The 23,222-nt window shown below is 44.2% G+C and overlaps 1 protein-coding gene across 4 annotated transcripts in view; it reads left to right on the forward strand.

Annotated features, from left to right (window-relative positions):
- The window catches only part of PDE8B (phosphodiesterase 8B), a 205,955-nt gene that overhangs the window by 170,898 nt on the left and 11,835 nt on the right, over positions 1-23,222 (forward strand). For all 4 annotated transcript variants that reach the window (XR_004967485.1, XM_036308860.1, XM_036308859.1 and 1 more), the window contains exons 11-18: positions 5,106-5,148; positions 9,060-9,137; positions 11,301-11,377; positions 12,729-12,893; positions 15,077-15,122; positions 15,772-15,907; positions 16,768-16,966; positions 22,997-23,214. Coding sequence is in view for 3 of the 4 variants with exons in the window: in XM_036308860.1 (XP_036164753.1) it covers positions 5,106-5,148; positions 9,060-9,137; positions 11,301-11,377; positions 12,729-12,893; positions 15,077-15,122; positions 15,772-15,907; positions 16,768-16,966; positions 22,997-23,214 (962 nt within the window). In the remaining variant the exon portion in view is untranslated. The remainder of the gene's footprint in view (positions 1-5,105; positions 5,149-9,059; positions 9,138-11,300; positions 11,378-12,728; positions 12,894-15,076; positions 15,123-15,771; positions 15,908-16,767; positions 16,967-22,996; positions 23,215-23,222) is intronic.

Here is a 23,222-nt window from a genome sequence, read left to right on the forward strand (position 1 = left end):
CGGGAGCTTGTGATTCCAAAAAGACAGCCGCGTCCTCAGGCGCCACCCCCTTTCCTCGCGCGCGGGAGCCGCCGTACCTCTGCACTTCACCTCCGCAGCGCCTCTGGCTCTCAGCGTGCTTTTCTTTCCTTCTAGTTGTAGAATTTACACTCAGCCAGCCTTCCTGTTGTTCTGGATGATGTTTGCTCAGTCCTTTGCGGTAATTTTCAATTGTTGTGTGAGGCGACAATTTCCCGGTGTTTACCTATGCCGCCATCTTAGTTTTCTCCGCATTCCTTGAATTTTGACAAATGTGTATACCTCTGTAATCAGACCCCGTAAGATATTAAACTTTAGCATCCCAAAAGGTCCCAGTTCTCCCTGCCTCCACTCACCCTCACAGGTAACACCGTCCTGAGTCATTTAACCATATAGTAGTTTTCCCTGTACTAGAGCTTTATATAGTGTCTACTCTCTTGTGTTTGGCTTCGTTCACTCATAGTAGTGTTTTGGGGGTTTTTTTCTTTCAATTTTATTTTGTATTGGTTTCAGGTGTACCCTTTGTGGTTCGACAGTCATATACTTTACATAGTGTTCGCTCAATATTTCCAGTATCCCAACTGGCACCATACATAATTATCACATTATTGACTATATTCCCTATGCTTTACATACGTCCCCGTGACTGTTGTGTAACTACCAACCTTACTTCTTACTCCCTTCATCCCCATGTCTTTCATCCCCACCCACAAACACCCTCCCCTCTGGCAGCCACCTGCTCTCTCTGTGTGTCTATGAGTCTGTTTTAATTTTATTTCTTCTGTTCATCATTGTCATGTTTTGAGTCATCGCCGTTGCATGTATCAGTAATTTTTCCCTTTTGTTGCTGAATGGGATTCCATTGCATCAATCTACCAGTTTCTCTCTCTTGTTGATGGACTTCTGGGGTCTTTCCAGTTTGGGGCTCCTTGGAACATTAGCAGAAAAGTGTTTTATGAGCACATGCTTTTGTTTATCTTGGGTAAATTCTCGGGAGTGGACCTGAGTGCTGAGGAGTTGGGTCATAGGGTAGGTCTATGTTTAACTTTGTAAGAAACTGCCAGACCTTTTTTCATAATGGTTGTAGCACTTCATTCTCCCTCCAGTTGTTTCACATCCTTGACAAACTTTCCCTTCAGTTTTAGACATTCTGGTAGATGTGTAGAGAAAATACAAAGTTTAAATGATTATTCGCTAAGAAGAAAGCAGTCAGACGGCCCTGAGGTCGCGCGCGCACACAGAATTTGAAGTGCTTTTTAGAGCCAAGCATAGTCAGGTGTTTATAAACAAAGCATGCAGCACAAGGATAGCAACACTTGTAGGAACCTGCGGTATTGTAAGTAGTTAAAGGTGTAAAGCTATGAATTTCCTTTCCAAAAACAAGCTGGAAGCTTCTAAGGACTTGCTTTGAGGGCGGCATAGGCCAAGGGCAATAGCGTTCAAATTGCAGAACTTCCCTCTATTACCAAAGTTCCCAGTATTAAAGGTCCCCAGCTATTACCATACGTGGGATATTCTACGCTTCAGGAAAAATAACAAAAACACTGCACTCCAGAGACTGGCTGACATGGGGACATTGAATTCTGATGGTTTTGCTGTGCTTTAGAATTCAGGTAACAAAACCTACTGATAGCAGAGATTCAGACCTTCCCCAAAATTTGAAAACAAAAAAAATTTTTCAAACAGATGCCCTGCACTGACCCAGGGGATATTGTCCTCACACCCCAGTTTCACAAGCATGGCCTGGGACTTACCTTCGGTCTCACTGTAGAGAGAGGAACCGGTTTTAGAGCTGGAGGAAGCTGGGTTTGAAATTGGGCTCTGCGCATGCTCGCTGTGCGGCTCAGGCAAGTCCCTCCCTCTCTCAAAACCTGAGTTTCTCTGTCAGAGGGATGACCCTCCCCTCCCGTGAGTGCTGTAACGGGAGGTTGGGAATGTAAAGCCGCTGCACACGGCAGTCCTCTCAGAGATGGCCTCTGTCTTCCTGCCCACAGTCCTCAGGCCCACGCGGTGCCCCAGGCTGCCCATCAGGAATGCCAACTACAAAACCGCTCCTCCCCTGTTTCCTCAGTGAGCTTGACTGAGAATTACAGGGAAATAATTTCAGTGGAATTGTTCATGGCAAACAGCACCAGATGTTAGACCTTGGTCCTTGAGTTTTGGCTAAGGAAGGATTCAGAGCCAAGACTCAGATACAAGCAGAAGTTTACTTAGAAAGTCACAGAGGGAGGTAGAAGTGAGCGCTAGAAAAAGTGGGCCAGCTGGGCTGCGGGGACTCCGGGAGCAAGTTGCAGAGGCAAAAGAAGGGCCCTTGGAACTTGGGAGAGAGAAAAAGGTGCTCACCTTGAGGGAGAACGGGGGAAAGAAAGGTGCAGATGTGCTTTGAGCAGCCAGCGCGAATGCTGGGTCCTTCATTGTAAGGGGTTCATCTGTTTCCTAAATGTGGGATTTTAGGGGAGATCTCAGGGGAGGATGCCCAAAGAATATTCATCGGCTTTCCGGATGTCCTTTCAGGGCGTGGTCTCCACCAGTTGGTGGGCACCAGGGCAGGAGGTCATTAGTCAGTGCAGCTGGTCCTGATGACAGCCAGATGGACCAGCTTCCTCTGGTTTGTTGCTTTTCTGAAACAGGCCTAGATGTTATCCCTAGTTTAACCTAACCTCTCTCTGTGGCCCACAGACCCGAGGCCTTGTTTCTAAGATCATTTGATGTGGGTCAGAACCTCATTTTCCCGAGGGCTTCATCCTTAAGGGAGTGGTCCCGCCAGGGAGTCCTGGGAGGCTCTTCTCTGGCCCTTGTTCCTCCTCTGAGGGCCTCCCACAGGACTGGCCACAGGCCAGGGGAGGGAAGTTCAGGGGAGGGTCCGAACTGCATGACCAGTGACATGAAAGGTCAGGGGGTCTAAACCACATGATCAAAGATATGCTAGGGGAGGAAAGTCCCACTCTACGATGCTTGCATTCCCAGCTTTGCCCATTGCTAGGCTTTCCACCTGGGTGACCTTCTGACCCGGCCTATCGTTCCTTCTCTGCTCCTGTCTGTCTAACTGCTTCCTATATCAGAATCATTCATGCCAAGTTGTAAATGACTCGTGGGTTTAGACCTCCAAGAAAAAGAACTTTAATTCTAAAAGAATGTTTTCGTCTAAATGAATCGTTAGCTGTAAAGGGGATGTATATAGGAGTTGTATAAATAACCTTCCTCAGGAAGCTTCAGTAAAAACCCCGCCCTGCTGGGTGTGACTGGGAAGGTCCCCGGGCTGCTCTTGCTAAGGGATCAGAGTGAGTCATGCCATGGGGTCCTGGGCTGCCAATGCTGAGACAGCCACCAGTGAACGTTGGGCGGCTGGGCTATCGAGGAGTGTTTCTAGTCTCTGCTGTCTGCAGGAGAGAGCCGGTCAGTGGCAGATGAGCCAATTCGGGGGGTGATGGGGTTGGCGTGAGTGCTGTGTTCAGCTTCGAAAGTGCCAAATGCAGAATCCTAAGCACAGGAAAACCAGAGCCTCCTCCACAGATGGACCTGGTATCTCTCCTCTTCCCTCCACTTTTTCCTCTACTCTCATCCCCACCCCTCGGTTGTGGGGGACAAGGTTCATTTTCATCCCAAAGGCAGGGTTGGGGTGTGCATACTGGACCTTGGGCTTCCTCTGTTTCCATCTGGGCAGAACATAAAGCCCACGGTGACTCCCCGGAGCCCCACAGTGCAGTCAGTTGGCCTATGGGGGCCAATGAAGTACAGGAGATGGTTTTTTTGTGTGTAATCTGGGGAGCCATGGGACTTTGTTTCTAAAGGAGAGATGTACTGTGATTCAGAGAGAAAAGCTAAGTGTTTAAAGATCACTTGCTTCTGAACTACAGCTGATAAACAATTTGCAAGGCAAAAGTTGTATTCATTTGGTATAGATCAAAAAGTCACACTGCACTCAATAGCTTTGTAGCAAATGGTTTCTATCTGTAAAGGAAAAACAGAGCGGCTATTCACAGAAGAAATAAAATGGTCCTGTAATTAGGGAATAAATGAGTCACAGCCCTTAGTCACATTAAGATCTCACACAGGCTGGCCATGCAGTTGTTTCGGTGATTATGTGGAATGGGCTGTGCAGAATAATTCATAGAAACCCCCATCTTAACACTTCAGTTTCCCATGATTATTTTTCCGTGGTTCCATCCAGCTGGGACATTTTACCTGTATGTGACACACAGGCTCTGACAGTTGGTATTGTTAAACCACCCTAATCGTCCTTCCTAGACAGCCCTACACACGCACCTGTCTTTTTTTCCCTGAGTTAACATACCCTGTTCATTAGTGGCTACAGGTGTTAGCTGGTCTGAGCTACTAGCAATAGATGGATTCAGCAGGAAAGCAGCTTGATTATAAGTGATAGAGCTTAATGTGCCCCAGTAAGAGTCTCAGTTATAAACACACAAAATGCAGAACCCCAAAGAAAGCAAATGTATTCTTTCCTGTGCTGATTACTTCATCCATCATATGACACTGATTGAGCATTAGCACAAAACCACCAGCACAGAAAAATTTGATAATGAGGAAGAACCAGGTGCTAAACTGCATCTAAAGTTCAGCTCTCCTTGTGATGAAACATTTGTAAATTGATCCTGCCTGTAACCAAGCACTTGAAGAGCTTTCTAGGAAGGCTTTTGGAAGTCCTAGGCTTACATTGGTATTTTTATTTTACAGAAAATTTTATAGTAAGTATGCATCACAAGCAGGTTATATATTAGCCTTATGAAAGTCTTACATTTTTGCTCTGGCTTTTTTTCTTTCTGCATTTCTGCAGACTGTCAGGATGAGAAGAGCTTTCTGGCGGGTCAGGGGTCCTGCTTAGGAAGTGTGTGCTCCGAGCCTCCCCTGCTCTGGGCTCAGCATCCCCTGAGTGTCTGGATGTAACAGCATTTGTAATAGTACTACTTGGTGCACAGCTTGTATCTGTTCATGTTATCTGTGCAACTTCTTGCTCTCTTGAAGTCTTCAGAGCTTTTTAATGAAATTATTTGGCTGGAAATATAGCTCATGCTGTATTTTAAATCTCTTTCTCTTGTTTTATTTACCAAACTTTTGAACAACTTTAGATTCACAAGATTCATCGAGATTCAGGAGACAATTCTCAGACAGGTGAGAATACTTCAGTTTCACTCTTTTACACCCAGGCAGCATGTGTGGGGTCAAGTCTGAAACGTACTCTGACTTGCTCAAGCTATCAGAGGGCTGCAAAGCCAGAACAGAAGCAGAATCCCTGGGAGTTTTTTGAATATCCATTCATGGCAACCTTTTCTACCCACTGCCACCCCTTCCTGGTTTTCTTTTGCTGGCGAGAGACCATCATACAGATAGACCTAGAGTGGGAGAGTGGCCCAAAAGTCCAGGGGGTGCACTGTTGTCACACCATCGCAGTCCTCCCTTGCTTAGCAGCGTCAGTGGCTGTACAGTTAGAACATGGATGGGCCCTGGCCTGGGGGTCAGGAGCCCTGCCCACCAGCTCAGCTCCCCATTCCTTCGCCTCATAACTTGGGCAAGACTCTGCCTACTTGACCTTGGTTTCATCAGCTATAAAATGATGACTTTTACATTTGAAAGGCCTGGAATTCTCTGACTAGAGGGAAAAGTGCGTCTACTACCAAAGATTTAAAATTCTTGTTCTTGTACACATTCTCTCCCGTTAGCGCAGCTGTTCTCACCTGTGTGTCGCCACCCCTTTGGGGGTCGAACGACCCTTTCACAGGGGTCGCCTAAGACCATCGGAAAACACATATATAATTACATATTGTTTTGTGATTAATCACTATGCTTTAATTATGTTCCATTTGTAACAATGAAAATACATCCTGCATATCAGATATTTACATTACAATTCATAGCAGTAGCAAAATTACAGTTATGAAGTAGCAACGAAAATAATTTTATGATTGGGGGTCACCACATGAGGAACTGTATTAAAGGGCCGCAGCATTAGGAAGGTTGAGAACCACTGCGTTAGCGGCTTCCCAGCCACTAACCCATCACGTCAGGCCCTGGGCTGTTGTTGGGTCCCTCTCTTTGGTTCCAGGGTGGACCACACTTTAGCCTCCTCAGGAAGACTTCATGTGCTCTTCCTGAACTTTGGTTTCTTTATTTGTAAAGTGAATTAACAGTGTTCATCCGGTTGTTATGAGGATTAGAGGGGAAAAATGTACATTACATCTATCAGTGCCTGGTGTTTAACTACTTAGCATCCTTCTCCCCACCCATACCTTTCCCTTCTCTTTCTCAGCTCTTCTCTCTCAGATGTTTTAGTTTATTCCTTCTAACACTTACAGCAAGAGTATTATTTTAACTCACTTAAGGGCTTCTGGGTGCCAAAATCTGTTACAAGCATTCTCATATCCTTTGCAGTGCCCAGGATTGCCTTGCACATAGTAGACACTCAGTAAATACTCACAAAACATTAAACCATCCCATCTTAAAAAGCATGGGCTCTCCTATTTATTAGTTCTTTGACCTTGAGCTACCTAAACAATCTTTCCAAGCTAAATTTCCTTGTCAGTAAAATGGGGATTGTACTGTGTAGCTTTTAGAATTGTTGCAAGACCATATAAGATGTGTCTATAAATATTAAATATTTAGTAATAAATATTAAAGTAAATATTAAAATATTAAAGTACTATCTCTGATGCACAGTAGGTGCTCAGTACATGGTAGCTATTTTTAAAATTGGTGATACTGTATCTCTTTTGCCATTGAGTACAGCTATCTAAAAGTTCTTTATTCTTCTTTTTTCTGTTTTTGAAAATCATTCCACAAGTATCTGTTGAGAGAATGAATACCAAATTCTTGTGTTTAAATGGCCAATACTAAAGGATAATTTCTCAAACTTCAAATTTCTATTGCTATAATTGCTCTTAATTTTAGCTGAGATAAAATTAGGAAGAATAAGCATTATCTATCTTTGAATAATTTCTGATAAATGATTTAGGATTCAACAAGGCAACCTGGGCCAATAGCTGTGAAACTAACCACCTACTTTACTTTTATTTAGAAACTACATTTTGAGGAATTCTTATGCTCTTTAATCTTGCATTTAATCTTAAATCTTCACTAAGTTCAATGTAATTAAAAACAAATGTTAGGAATGTATATGATTAATAAGTCCCTGAATAGGCCAAAAACGAATGTCTTGCAAGTGATCAGTTAGTTTCTGAGGGTTCGAAAGACGCCATATGATTTTAATAGTATTATTTAAAATGCCACCACCTATAGTTGTCTTTATAAAGAAATACCGAAACTCATATTCAAGGCTAGAAAAATTAAGGCAGAGTCTGGAAGACAAAAATAGGCAAAGGGATAGTAAATGTTTTATGTTAGATCATTTAAGGCTATGGTGTGCAGATTAATTTTATAATATTCTGCTTTTCACTACATGCTGTAAAAATATAATTCAGGTTTAGTTACTGATTTAACCATTTTTAGTCAAATCAGATTTTTTAGGACACTAAAGTAAATGGTTAAAAAGGTGATCTAGAAAAGTGTCTAAGGCATATTATTACGTGAAAACAGCCAGTATGAGAACAGCGTTATAACATGGCCCGTGTGTGCCTAAGAAGGGGTGTGTGCAAGCGGACAGGGGAATAATAGTCAGCATGCACTAACACTTCGCGGGCACTGCCCCAAGTGCCGTCGTCGATTAGCTTGTTTACAGCAGCCTATGAACGAGATGCCGTAGCTGTCCTCACTACACAGATCGGGACACGGGAGGAACACCCCCAGGGTTACACAGCTACTGGTTGGATAATGGGGACTTGAATTTTGCCAGTTTGGCTCTGGAACTGGTCCTCTGAACTACTATACTCTCTTACACCTCTCTCTCTCTCTCTCTCTCTCTCTCTCTCTCTCTCTCTCTCTGCCACTAGACAGTTCTTTAAAAAAAAAAAAAGCATTTCTTTTTCTCTCTCTTTAAATATCATTTATTGGGTCTGAGAAATGCCGGAAGCTGCATGTCTGCCTCCCGTCTCAGCGCAGTGGAGGTCTGTTAAAGTTTCTCTCCTTGCTCATGCGTGGTCCCCACCGGAAGCATACACCTTGACCATGCATGTTTCTGCAGCCACCTCTGCAGCCCTGGTGTTTTTATCCCCGGTCCTCACTGCTGCCATGCACTGCTGCCTTAGATCTTGCAGTAATGGAACAACACATTCCCTGCCCCACCCCCCCTCCCCGAAAATGGGGACAAAAGTGAGAGTTTAGTTTTTGCAAATTGTTGAACTATAAAACTTCTTTTTCTTCTCTTCCTTCCTGGGATTGGCAGTTTGCATCACTTGATGAAATCACATCCTTAGAAGAACATAGAAGACAATCTAGAGCAGCGGTTCTCAACCTGTGGGTCGCGATCCCTTTGGCGGTCGAACGACCCTTTCACAGGGGCCGCCTAAGACCATCCTGCATATCAGATATTTACATTACGATTCATAACAGTAGCAACATTACAGTTATGAAGTAGCAACGAAAATGATTTTATGGTTGGGTCACAACATGAGGAACTGTATTTAAAGGGCCAGAAGGTTGAGAACCACTGATCCAGAAGCTCAACTTTTCAGAAAAAGGCTTACAATTGGTCTAAATTAGTTTCCCAAGAAAAATCAACTCTGTTGATTTCACTAGTATTTATTTCCTCAAATATAATAAGAACCTTCCCTATCCAGTTAAGTGTATTTGTACTTCAGATCAGAATGAACTCCCCAAAACTTCCCCTAAGTTTTAATGTTTATTTTAAAAAAGAGTTATTAGTGGGGAAAAAGAACCATTGATCACGAGCCCATTTCCATGACGTAATGTGATGCCTCAAGGATAGGCATCGTTCTACTACTAATATGGTGGAAAATTCTGTGTGTGGTGAAAATATAAAGAGAAAATGGTTTCCTATTTCTTAAAAGTATTTTATAGTGCTTAAGAAGTGACCTTGATTTTCTTTGGAGAATGACTGGGAAATGTGTCCAGACTTCACCTGTGAATAAGCTGGTAACTAACCACTCCCCTTACTCATCTGGAATCCTTAGAGTCTCATTCATTCAGATACAAGAGCAGGAGGAGGGAGTCCGTTGATGTGAAATCGATATCATCTCGAGGCAGTGATGGTAAGAAGTTTTTCAGATTTTCTTGACCTTTTTAAAGCATAGAAAGTGACAGAAGAATATATAAAAGAATTCCTCAGCATATAAACAAACCCCAAGGAATAGAAAGTCAGCAAAACTGGCTTCTTCACCATAGGCAGTAGACTTTTTAGGCCTTTTAATCATTTTTTTCTTTTTACAGTCTTTATCTTTTCTTTGAAATGACTCGGTGCTTGATCCTTGATGGCCTAAGGTGTGCTGGACCATAACCACCAGAGCAGCGCAGTTTCTGTGGCTGGGTCACACGTGGGTGCTAGTGGCAGAGAGGGGACCAGAATCTTGGCTTCCCAACTCTACTGCAAACCCAGTTTTCAGTGTACCTGTTATACACCCTTACTGTCCCTTAATAAACTGTCCCAGATAAACTGAGACAGAATTTAGCAAAATACTTTTTTAGTTCAGTCAGGCCTAATTAATTCATTGGATTTGCAGGCGGATGGGAAAGTCAAAGATGGTTCTGACATGTAATTCCTCTGTGCCTGAGAAGATAGAAGTAATATATACAGAAACAAAGTCTCCATGTATGGCTAGGTGGGGGTTGAGGAGAAGATAAGTTTTATTTTAGTGGAAATGCCAAAGAAGCTAAAATGCAAGACTTCTACTCAGGGCTAGAGACATGGATTGGGGAGCCCTAGAGGGGACAGACGAAGAGCCATGAGCAGAGGAACATTCCTAAGGTGTGTGTGTGCGCACAACAACAACACAGAAGACCTGAGTTCAAGGCTTGAAAGTACACCCTCCGTGAGAGGGAGATGAGAGAAATAGGGCCAGTGCAGAGAACAGGGGAGCTGGGAGTGAACCGTATGGACACAGTGTCACGTGAACCAAGAGCAGAGGAAAGTGGAAGAAAGGAGATGCTAGCAGTGTGAGTGCTGCAGAGATCAGAGAGTTCATGAGCTGAGAACTCTCATTCAGTTCGTGTTTATTTAGCAAATGAGGACACGTTCTAGAGGTATGAGGAGGGGACGGTGAGTGACAGGAGGGAGAGAAGTGGGGTGGTAACTTAAGGGGGTAAATGAAAAGGCAAGTGAGGGATTTTTCAGTTCTTCAGGTCACAGTGGGAAAGCTGAGTCTGAGGGAAGTGGCTGGACTAGAACTAGAGATGAGATGGGTAACTCATAGAGAAAGACGGATACATCACAGGGCATGCAAGGGGTTGGGGCCAAGAATGTAAGGAAGGTGGACTGAAGTATTTTCAGATGGATGGAGGGTGTAGATATACAACATTGTAGATGGAAAGGATAATGAATGAAGGAATTTCAACTAGATCAGCTCAGTTTTCAGTAGGGTTTGAGTTGTGATTGTCTTCTCTACAGAGCGTGGGAGTGGAGGTTGCAGAGTGTGCAGTGTGGCTGCTCTGGCCGCAGAGAGGACCACAGGGGGGCTGAGCAGCAGGCTGCTCTGTTGGTTATTGGTTAGATTAGGTGATCCCAGCTATCACATACAGATTCTGTCTCTCAGAGGAGTGGTAGGAAAATGAGAACAGTGCTTTTAAAGTAAAGCTTCTACCTTTTGAATTTTGAACCACATGTAAGAATTACCTATTCAAAAAAGTAAAATATTTTAAAATGTAAGTTTCTGCAGATTAGAGCTAGAACCACCAGGGGTTCTGGGTATTAAGAACCTAAAGGCTCAGAGGTGTGGAGTGCCTAATTCATACTGAAGGTGCTCATTCTACCCCCGCTCACTTGCCTTTCCATTTACACACCAAACCTGGGCCATGCCTCCCCTCCCACACTGCACAGTTATCCAGTTACATGGCCAGTGGCTAAGGACTGAAAGTGATGGAACTGCCCAAGATGGGCTTTGGTGACTTACAGGGAAGTGAGTCCTGTGGGATCATGCAGCTCTTAGGGTGGGATCCAGATCCCATCAACCTTCTCTAAAATTCCCTTTGTGGGCTGGGACTCATAGGCCTTCCTGCCACCAAAGTTCCAGGCCAGACCATCCTTTCCAAGTAGTGGCCAAGCTGTTACCCTTTCAGGATTAAGAGATGGATGAATTCATTGCTTTATGGGGGACGGTAGTCCTTTGAGAGCCAGGCCACTAGTTCAGGATGGGCTTCTTCGCTGCACTCAGCCAAGTTGAGCACCAACACCAGACACAACTTTCTTGACTTTTCCCTAGCGCCAAGCCTGCAAAACCGTCGCTATCCATCCATGGCAAGGATCCATTCCATGACCATCGAGGCCCCCATCACAAAGGTGAGTGGCAGCTGCTGTCTCTACAGTCAGGGTCACCCAGCACTGGGCTGTTTTGGAGATTAAATGAATGACATACCACGATATCATAGAATTTACAGTCTAGTAGAGAAAATAGATATTAAACACAATAAATAAATAGAGTTGTAAACTACAAAAATTGCTGTAAAGGAAAACAGTTTAAGAGGAAATTAGATTAGGGCCCTATTTTGGGTGGTGAGAGGGGTGATCAGGAAGGGTCTGTTTGTAGAGGAAGTAATGTTTGATGTGAGACCTGAGGCATGCAAAGACATAGAAGATGAGAGGGGAGAAGAGGATTCGAGGCAGCAGATACAGCAGAGGGTGAAGCCTGGGGTGAGCAGGGGGACCAGAGCAGTTGAGGACCTGAAGGAAAGTCAAGTGGCTGGATCTGGAGAGTGGAGGGAAGAGATGGTGACATGGAGCTTGGCAGGGCTCAGTTCATTCTGGCCAGGTGGGCCATAAGGAGTTTATGTTTCCGTTTTGGTGCAGTGAGAACCACTGAAGAGTTTAAAGCAGGGAGTGACATGATCAGATACGCAGAGAATGGATTGGAAATGGCAAGCGTGGAATAAAAGCAGCCAGTTAGAGGGCTTTTCCAGAATTTCAGGCAAGAAATGGTATTAGCTGTGCTAGGATTATAACAGATTAGGGAATATTTAGGGGTAGAATCAGTTTGACTTGGTGATTAATTATATTGTCAGGGTGGGGAGGTTAAGTTGCATGATATGGAAACCAGAGCCTCTTAGACTTTTAATTTGAGCACAGGATGGACAGGAGTGGTTTTCTACTGCAGTGTGGAAGCCAGAGAATGGAGCAAAGCTCCGTGTCTTGTTTTTGTTTGTTTGTTTGTTTACTTGCTTGCTTTGGGGAGAGAAGAATGAGTTTGGTTTTGGACATGTAAGGTACTCCCTTGGATTTGTCAGGTAGGCAATTGAATACACAAGTCTAAAGGTCAAAAAGAGTTCAGAGCTGGGATGTAAATTTGAGAGCCCTTGGCATATGGATGATGTGTCCAAAGTCATGGAAATGAGAGCTCATCTCTGGAGGCCTGTAGAGTAAGAGAAAGGCCCAGCATCAACCCCTAAGGAACTCCACCCTGTAAGGGAGCTGGAGGAGAACAACCAGCAAAGGAGCCTGCAGAAATGTGGTCAGTGAGGTGGGAGAGATGCCAAAAGGGGTGGGGTGAGCAGCATTCCTCAATAAGAAGGGAGTGGTGGCGTGGAGGCACCAGTCACTCAAAACAATGTGTCATCATCTGATTTCTTTTGGATTCCAGGTATATGGGAAGTAGAATCCCAATGACCTCAAATTTTTTCTTTCCTTACTTCCTTAGGTTATAAATATAATTAATGCAGCCCAAGAAAACAGCCCTGTTACAGTAGCAGAAGCCTTGGACAGAGTTTTAGAAATTTTACGGACCACAGAACTGTACTCCCCTCAGCTGGGCACCAAAGACGAAGATCCTCACACCAGTGATCTCGTTGGAGGCCTGATGACTGTGAGTGATGAGGATAAACCAGAGATTAATGTGCTCAGCTACATGCAGCATGTATTGTTACCTATACGTGCAGAGTACTTATACCTGTTGTATGGACAAACCAGGAGCATCTGCATCAAAATTTCTGTGGTTGGCATTAGTTAAGGAATCTTGCATTTATCTTTCTATAGGAGCTTTGCAAAGCTGACTGACCATTGCATGGGAGATAGTCCTTCAGCATTCCTATTATACAAAGGCGATCCTAGGCAGTTGGTTGATATGCATGGCCCTTGTCTTTCTTCCCTTGACCTGGCACGGTATTCAGTTGAGGTTATGGCCAGTCTCCTTGGATCTCAGGCTCTTTATCTATGTAAATGAAAGGGTTTGTACTTAGACTACAGCACTAGTTTCCAGAATCTTAGCTGTGGAACCATTTCTTTCAATAAAAGCTTCTATAGAAGTTCCCTCTGTAATCGGATAGAGCAGAGGAAGCTGCTCTGGCTTGGTGGGGAGGGGAGGAGCCTCCCCTGCCAGCACACCACCACCATAGTAGCTGATTTCAAAAGACTCAACCTGTTTTGCTGTGATCTATTTGGCCATAATCATCTATCAGCAAGTGAAGAAAATTCAAATTATTCATCTGTGCTCCTTATCAGAGGTGGGAGCTGGAAGAATCCTTTGGGAGAAAAACAAAGTCCAAGGGTCATCGATGAGTTTTATTTTAAAGGCTGAGCATTGACTAGCTTTCTGACCCATTCTTCTTGTTCCAACTAAAAATCTCTGATGAGCCTGCAGTCTGAGCAATCTCCTAATTACTACTTCCCTGCCCCAGGGCTGGCCTTTGTTGCCCCATCCCAGTGCAGAGCAGACTTCAGTTAGAGAGGGCAGCCAGGGTCTTTCAGGAGGGTGGCCCCTACAGTTCAAGTCCAAAAGATTCCCACTGCTGCCATACCATCTTAGGGTTCCTCTCCAGGTAATGCTGTGAGGAACCAGTGCAGGATTCCACCTCTTTTTATGAAGCATTAGGGAAGAGGAGAAACAAAGGCAAAGAAGAAACAGAGGAATTCCCTGTGATATCTGTCTTAGAGGAGGGGCCATTGTAACTTCTCTTTTATTCATTTGTAAAAAATTAAACTCTTGGCCTAAAGATCCAAGGTGTGACTTCAGGGGAGCCCTTCATTGACATTTTAAACCTTAGCACACACTTTCTAGGGATGACAAACAATTATAAATTATACAAACAAATATAAAGGAGCTAAAAAATTAGGTACTTGGATAGAAGATGAAGGGAAGGAAACTGAGATGCAAGAACATCTGGAACTAGTTCAAGTCCAGGAGTCTAGTAAAGGCCGAACATTGGAATCCTGCCCACTCCCTATGCCAGTGATGGCGAACCTATGACACATGTGTCAGAGGTGACACGTGAACTCATTTTTTTGGTTGATTTTTCTTTGTTAAATGGCATTTAAATATATAAAATAAATATCAAAAATATGTCTTTGTTTTACTATGGTTGCAAATATCAAAAAATTTCTATATGTGAAACGGCACCAGAATTAAGTTAGGGTTTTTCAAAATGCTGACACGCCGAGCTCAAAAGGTTTGCCATCACTGCCCTATACTGTCCCTTCAAAGATCTCAATCTAGAAACTTTTAAAAGTTAGCAAAAATGATCATGTTGCTAAATAGAAAATGCAGTTGGAAAAAATTAATTCAGATATTAGTCAAAAATTAGCTCAAGCTTTTTAAGGCTTTACATTAAGGAATTCCCAAATGTGGCCCATGGCTTTGGCTCCCTAAGAAGTAAATCAAATAACACAGTCCCTATGAGAGTAAGGAGGGTCCCTTCAAAATCAAATGCATCCAAACCAAAGCAAGTTCACTTCTGTGATTTCACAAATGTGGCTTCAAAATGCCAGAAGAGAAAGATGGCATGAGAATAAGCCAACTCACAGCCCAGGTGTGAGACAGAATGCAGTCATTTCCATTTTATTCTCAATTCTCCACCTCCTGAGGCTAAGAGCCATGAAGGGAGAATATCCTGTGTCTTGTAGCTATTGTTCTGATTTAGTTTCGAGCTTCAACTTGGGAGTTCCAGATTGACTGGGTTACTCATTATTTAAATCTCTTTGGCTAATAAAAGAAATGAGAAAATAATGCCGGCATATACAACATGCTTCTAATAGCACCTTGCTTTATTCCAGGATGGCCTGAGAAGGTTGTCAGGAAACGAGTATGTGTTCACTAAGAGTAAGTTGCCATAGAACCATTTGTTACTTATAACCTGTCTCTAGCCCAGGGGTGGGCAAACTTTTTGACTCGAGGGCCACAATGGGTTCTTAAACTGGACCGGAGGGCCGGAACAAAAGCATGGATGGAGTGTTTGTGTGAACTAATATAAATTCAAAGTAAACATCATTACATAAAAGGATACGGTCTTTTTTTTTTTAGTTTTATTCATTTCAAACGGGCCGGATCCGGCCCGTGGGCCGTAGTTTGCCCACGGCTGCTCTAGCCTGTGCAGTCCCAGTGTTGTGGTTATTTGGTTGGGGGAGAATCTTGGTGTTACTTCCTATTGGTCTCATTGCAGTTTTAAGCATTTCTATGTTCTACATTTGATACCAGGTCTCATAATTAAAATTACTTATCTGAACACTGTCAGAATAAGGATTGGACATTTCTATACGTTTAAACAGACTGTTAAAATGAAATTGTTTTTCTGTTTGGGGGCCTTGGAATTTAGTAATGTAAGAGAAGAGCCCTGAAGTGAACATCCTCCCACCCTTAGAGTTCAAGACTTTCTCTTTGTAGTAGCAGATGAAGATGACAGATGCTCAAGGGCACCCAGGATTCCACAATTAACCCTCTTTCTGCACCCCCCCTCCATCTGTTTGCTCAGATGTGCACCAGAGTCACAGTCATCTTGCAATGCCAATAACCATCAATGATGTCCCCCCTTGTATTGCTCAATTACTTGATAATGAGGAAAGTTGGGAGTTCAACATCTTTGAGTTGGAAGCTGTTACACATAAAAGGTATGTAGCTTCTCTGGCTGCTGGCAGAGAAGACTGATGGCCAAGCTCAAGACTCCACGTTGGAAACTTTGAGGGAGACATGAGCCCTTGCAGAGAGGCTGTTCCTTTCATGCTATGCTGGAGGGGTATCGCAGAGAGGAGACCATGGCCCCTGACTGAGCTCCTTTATGGAGAGAATTAGTGGGTGAGGTGTGGGATCAGCCTGGTGATGACCTAGGATGAGGAAATGCTGAGTCCTTTTCACATCTACGCAGGTCATTCCTTTGTGCTAAAGAGGTAAGAGTTCCAAGTATTCTCAGCCCCAGACTTGTTGAAGCCCCACCTTACAAAATGAGTTAGAGAGTACTGGAGACTTTTCTTTTTATTTGTCCTATAGGCAGGGCAAGGGTTAGATGACTCAAAGTCCTCTTCTGTAGTAGGGGGCTATTTCCTCCAGGGGTGTTAGTCTAGTAGGATGTGAATGCCTCGCACCTGTAAATAAGTAACATACGATAGAACTTCGCTGAGACCACACAAGCCATTCCTCTTGTTCTTAGGCTCAGTAACTGCCTCAGGGGACACAAAGGAAGTACAGAGCTGATGTGGAAGTGGAGATGGGGAGGAGTTACCAGGAGCCTTTCTTGGCTGTCAGATCCACTGAAGAGTTTATGACTTAGAGATAATCTGGAAGTCGTTCAGATTGACCACTGTTGAGGCACATAGTTGCAAGAAGTGGCCAGTGAGGAGGAGATGTGTTTACGCCCCAATGCATGTGTAATAAGCATCAGAAGAAAAATGCCTCCATTCCTCAGCATCATCAACGCAAGCAGTTTCTGGACCAATGAATACAATGAATCAGGGTTTGTCTTCCTGTTTTCCAGGCCATTAGTTTACTTGGGCTTAAAGGTCTTTTCCCGGTTTGGAGTATGTGAATTTTTACGCTGTTCTGAAACAACTCTTCGGGCCTGGCTCCAAGTGATTGAAGCCAACTACCACTCCTCCAATGCTTACCACAACTCCACCCATGCTGCAGATGTCCTGCACGCCACCGCCTTCTTCCTGGGAAAGGAGAGAGTGAAGGTAGAACTTTGATATCATGATCTAGTTACTTACCTATACAATTTTTTTTTCTTTTGCTACAAAATTGGTCATTTGGTGTTATAAAGACATAGCCTTTTCTCCTAGCCCTCCCCTACCCCAAATGCCTAAAATAACTATTTATGCCACTATCGAGTCCTCTAAAGGCCTAGCTGATCTATGAACCCATTCTCCAAGTGTTTACTTTGTGATACTTACTTAGAGGACAAAATTTAATTATTATAGCAAATGGTTACTAGGTCTAGTGGTTAAGTTTTAGGATCAGAATTTGGCCATTGGTAAATTATAATCCAGATGGTGATGAGTTCTTTCAGCACTGCACATTTGCATACATATGTGTGTGTTGCGTAGGAATGATTATGTATATCTTATATTAATAACTGTGTGTAACTCTGACAGAGTTCCATGTCCCCTTGTCTTATTTAGAAACCAATACTGTCATGTACAGGTGCTGATGTGTAGGGTAGCGATATGTATACCCCATGTATACATATGGGCAAGAGAGCCCCATCTTCCCCCCTTCCTATCACCATTGGCACAATGAAGCTTGTAATTCCTTTGCTAAAACTGAAGCTTAGACTGTAGATACCCCTGGTAGAAGTGCTGTATAGAGACTGAAATTCGTATCAATCTGCAAATGCCTGACATTATATATAGATATATATAAGCTTAAAGGCCTGGTACTTAAGGAAAAGCATGGTAGTGAGACAGGTAGAGGGAACAGGAATGGCACCAAAATGGAGACAGGGGTACTTTTTTTCTATTTTGCCAAATGCTGGTATTCACTTTCATCAGCAAGAACAAAAGAATGTGTTTCAAGGATGAAGCTTTTGAAGATTTTGTCTCCTACTTTAGAAATTCTAAATGTGTGATCAGAGGTGATATGGGCCTGTGTTTCCATAGCACCTTTGAGGACCTAAGACACCTCCAGATTCCCACTCCAGGTTCTCGTTCTCAGTTTTACACTGCATGGATATTGTACAGCTGAGGTCCCCACTGCCAACTGAGGACAGGGCTAAGGCATAACTCCAAAACCAAGTGATCTATAGCTACTGCAGTCTTGAGTTAAAGATGAACCTCACTTAAGCAGAACCACTCTAGAAAAATACAGATTAAATGCTTGATAAATTAGGGAATGCGTAGTCACTTTATTATCTCCCTCCCCTAAAATAAGAATTTTTGTTTACATTGAGAGTTCTGCTAATGCATTCAGACTCTAGTTGAATTTCTCAAATAGCAATAGAAACAAGTCTAAGACTAGTAATACTCTTACAGTTCAAAAGACATTTTCCCACTCTGTCACCCATGCCAGAGAATCATAATTTAGGAACCTTGGAGAATTGGGCTTGAAGGGGCTCCTGAGTGCAGAAGCTGAGTCAGCAGCCCACTGGTTAGTCCATGTGAGGAACTTCAAGTGAGATTTTTCCCTGAGGCCTTTTCCACCAGACCTGCTGCCACTGATAAAGAGTCAGGAAAAAATGTTTTTACCAAATTCCTATGTCATCTGTTACTCCTAATTTCTGTATACCTTAAGGCTAAAATTCTTAATGGCTCTGTTACATAGCTCCACATCCTCAGCCCCGCCATAGATATGCCCTTCAGTTTGCGATGGGCCCTGTCTGCTCCCCACTTACCAGTTCCCTGGAACACTGCAGTGGGAGTCGGATAACCATGACCCTTTTGGTCTTCTCCTGTGTGAATGAATAACTGCAGATAAGGAGCTGTTCAGAGGCCGATCTGAAAGGGAGTCCAGTCTGGCCAATCTGCCTGAGTATGATCCAGTTCATCTCCTGCTAGTCCAAGGGGTAAAATATGCAGAAATGTCTGTGCCTCCCAGAGTTCGGTGGGGAAGTTTTCTCCTGCAGACAGTCCTCCTCCCCTAGGAAGGGCCTTGCTTCTCCAACATGCTCGTGAACAGGCCCAGATTGCCTTCCCTGTCTCCCCCATTTCTTTTTCTTTTTCTTTTTTTTAATTAAATCTTTATTGTTCAGATTATTACATTTGTTCCTCTTTTTCCCCCCCATAACTCCCCTCCTCCCAGTTCCCGCCCCACCCTCCGCCCTCACTCCCCACCCACTGTCCTCATCCATAGGTGCCCGATTTTTGTCCAGTCTCTTCCCACATCTACCACACCCCTTCCCCCCCCCAAGAATAGTCAGTCCATTCCCTATCTATGTCCCTGATTCTATTATAATCACCAGTTCATTCTGTTCATCAGATTATTTATTCACTTGATTCTTAGATTCACTTGTTGATAGATGCATATTTGTTGTTCATAATTTGTATCTTTACCTTTTTCTTCCTCTTCCTCTTCTTAAAGGATACCTTTCAGCATTTCATATAATACTGGTTTGGTGGTGATGAACTCCTTTAGCTTTTCCTTATCTGTGAAGCTCTTTATCTGACCTTCAATTCTGAATGATAGCTTTGCTGGATAAAGTAATCTTGGTTGTAGGTTCTTGGTATTCATCACTTTGAATATTTCTTGCCACTCCCTTCTGGCCTGCAAAGTTTCTGTTGAGAAATCAGCTGACAGTCGTATGGGTATTCCCTTGTAGGTAACTGAGTTTCTTTCTCTTGCTGCTTTTAAGATTCTCTCTTTGTCTTTTGCTCTTGGCATTTTAATTATGATGTGTCTTGGTGTGGTCCTCTTTGGATTCCTTTTGTTTGGGGTTCTCCGCGCTTCTTGGACCTGTAAGTCCATTTCTTTCACCAGGTGGGGGAAGTTTTCTGTCATTATTTCTTCAAATAGGTTTTCAATATCTTGCTCTCTCTCATCTTCTGGCACCCCTATAATTCTGATGTTGGTACGCTTGAAGCTGTCCCAGAGGCTCCTTACACTATCCTCACATTTTTGGATTCTTTTTTCATTCCGCCCCTCCGGTTGGGTGTTTTTTGCTTCCTCGCATTTCAAATCATTGACTTGATTCTTGCACTCCTCTGGGCTGCTGTTGGGAGTCTGTATAATATTCGTTATTTCAGTCCGTGTATGCTTAATTTCTAGTTGGTTCCCCATCATAACATCGAGGGTCTCATTAGTTTTCTTGTAGATCTCATTAAGTTTATCGGCGGCTTCTAAACAGTTCTTGAGAGACCTTAAAAGTGTGGTTCTGAACTCTATATCTTCCATTGACAATTTTGTCCTGTTTCTTTGTCTCCGCATTTTGTTATGCTTTCTTGGTGCACCCCCTAGTGGTCTTTGTGCGCAGTCTTGCAGTTAAGCCTTGATTGTTGTAGCTAATACCAGGGAGGGTTTGACCTCCAGGCCAAGTGGCTGTGAGAATCAGCTATGTCTGCAGTGAGAGAACTTCTGTCCTCTAGGGAGGTGCTAATCTAGCCTTTGCCTGAGGCTATCTGGCAAATGCCTCTGTGCAGGGCTTGGGCTGGGCGGGTCGCTCGGGCTCGGGATCAACAGGGTGGGCCAGAGAGAGCAGTTATGGCGCCTCTCTGAGTCCCAGCACCCGCTGCAAACCTCGGAGAGAAAGCTGCACTCGCTCTGACCGAAGCCAGACAGTCCCGCTTCTCCCGTTTGAGTCTGGGTCCCTAAAGACTCGCTCGTATCTGGAGCTCAGAGTCTGCGACTCCCTCCCGATAGAAAACGCAACCGCGCCCTACTCCGCCAGCCTGCTCCGCGCACTCCGCACCTCAGAATTTGACTTCAGCACTGCGCCTCCTCTGAGTGTCCGTATGCGTTTCTCTTTCCTCCTAGTTGTAGGACTTCCACTCAGCCAGCGTTCCTGTGGTTCTGGGTGATGTCCGTTCCGTCTTTTAGTTTCACTTTTGAAGTAGTTGTTCAAGGCAGCAAACTCCGGCGTTAACCTATGCCGCCATCTTGGTTCTCCTCCCCCATTTCTTATCAGACATTGCATGATTAGACAGTGCCCACCAATACTGCAGGGCATGGCCTCCTATTGGTACCTTCATAAAAGTACCAGATCTAGGTCAGCATGAGCTGGAAGAAAAGGCATGTCTCATCTGATGCTTTTTGTGTTGTCTACTCCAGTTCCATGAATCTATTTCATTGAAACATTTTAAAATTAGCCCTAGATTGTAAGCAAGATTGAACCTACTCCAGGAGCACTAGCTGAGGACCCATGGGTCCCACTGCACAGGTAGAATCGGTAAGAGTGGAGCCCATGTGGGGGCAGCTCTGGGTCATGCCTGCACCTGCAGGTGACCATGGCCTTTCCTGACCAGCAGCAAAATGGGGCCATGTTTGCTTGCTCTGAGCATTACAGAATCACTCTCTGAGAAGAGCTTAACAGAATAGCATGGACTGCTGTCACTGCTCAGGAAACCTGCTTGTGTGGACTGGGGCCAAGCCAGGATTGCCCACTAGCTCCAAATCAGGATTGGAGATGGAAATGGCTCCCTTCCAGTGGGGAGAGCTTCAAAAAAGCTTTCAGGTCTGAGCTTCAGACCCATTATTCCTTACCTGTTAGTATCAGTTTTTCCTCTCACAGCCTGAGAGCAACTTGGGAATAGCAAATATGCCCACCCCTCCAGCCTCATCTTGGGGATCGCTTTCTCCTCATTCACTACCCTTCAATGGTGCTCTGTTTCACCTCAGGAGTATCATGTAGGCTGTTGTTTCTTGCCTGGCAGGCTCTCCCTTGACACATCTGCCTAGGTCAGTGGTCGGCAAACTGCAGCTCGCGAGCCACATACGGCTCTTTGGCCCCTTGAGTGTGGCCACAAAGTTTCAATCGCACTGTACATGCGCGCCCGCACGTGGTATTTTGTGGAAGAGCCACACTCAAGTGGCCGCAGTTTGCTGACCACTGGCTAGGTAATTCCTGCTTATCCTTCAGGCTTCAGCATAAAAGTCACTTCCTTAGTGAAGCCATCTCTGCCTACCTGCTGGACATGTAGCCATTAGCTACATGTGGCTATTTACATCTAACTGAAAATTAAATAAAATGAAAAATTCAGTTCTTCAGTTACACTGTCACATTTCAAGTGTCCAGTAGCTACATGTGAATAGGGGTTACTGTACTGGGCAGTGCAGACATAAACATTCCCATCACCACAGAAAGCTGAATGGACAGCGCTGCCCTAAACTAGACCAGGCCTCATGGTTACACTCTCAAAGCTTCTAACTCCCTTCTTAGCACATCTCACAGTAGGTTACTTTTATTGGTGTGGGGTTTTTTTGTTTTATTTTTGTTTTATTAATTTGTGTCTCCCCCAAGAAATTATCAACTCCATTAGTGCAGAGACGATGCCAGTACAATTCATCACTGTAGCTCCAGCCCTCTTCATGGCAGCTGGGCACCCAGTCAGCACCCTATAAGTGATTATCAAATGAATGAATTCATAAAGGACAGTGTCTTATGTAACAGTAGCCCATTTGATAACTCCTTCCTAAAGCTGTGAACTGAGAAAGCATTTGTATCCCCTGATCTCTGCTTTGTGTTCTTTTATAATGAGAGCTTTAGAAAGAGGGCTACCCTTTTTGCCTTTACCACCTGCTAGCCCAGAGCTGAATCTTGTCCTTAATAGCAAGAACCCCCTTCACCTCATTTTCCTGGGAAAATTCTGCTCACTCTTGATCTTGTACTGATTGGTTCTAATCCTTTTACCTTTGTGTGGAGTTGTGTTGTATCTGTGCCATTTACTGCCACACTCTCACTCTTTTCAGAAGCATGCAAATAAAATGAGTAATATTTGTGGTTATAGGCCACGTTCTGCTCTGCCACCCCTGGGAGAGAATCATGGCAATACCACATGGCAGGCATTGAAAAGGCCTATTTGACTTCTTCCTGGATTCGGGGCGGCGGTGGGGGGTTAGGTATCCATTTTATCCCTCCAGATAATTCACAGCACAGCAAAGTGATGCAATGTGTGCTAGACAGCCTCTCAGCTTCGAGGAAGTCAGAGAAGGCTTAGTGGACTGGGGAGAACATTTTTATAATCCCAACTCCCCAAGTCTGCCCCACCCAAGAGACAAGGATGAGTAAAAGTCCCCTACATCCAGTAGGTAATACTCAACGTTGCCTCCCCTCACCCCAGGGAAGTCTGGACCAGCTGGATGAGGTGGCAGCGCTGATTGCTGCCACAGTCCATGACGTGGACCACCCAGGAAGAACCAACTCTTTCCTCTGCAACGCAGGCAGTGAACTTGCTGTGCTCTACAATGACACGGCCGTCTTGGAGAGTCACCACACAGCCCTGGCCTTCCAGCTGACAGTCAAGGACAGCAAATGCAACATCTTCAAGAACATTGACAGGTCGGTTG

This window comes from Myotis myotis, unplaced genomic scaffold, assembly GCF_014108235.1.
Source record: "Myotis myotis isolate mMyoMyo1 unplaced genomic scaffold, mMyoMyo1.p scaffold_m19_p_5, whole genome shotgun sequence".
NCBI classification, from domain to species: domain Eukaryota; kingdom Metazoa; phylum Chordata; class Mammalia; order Chiroptera; family Vespertilionidae; genus Myotis; species Myotis myotis.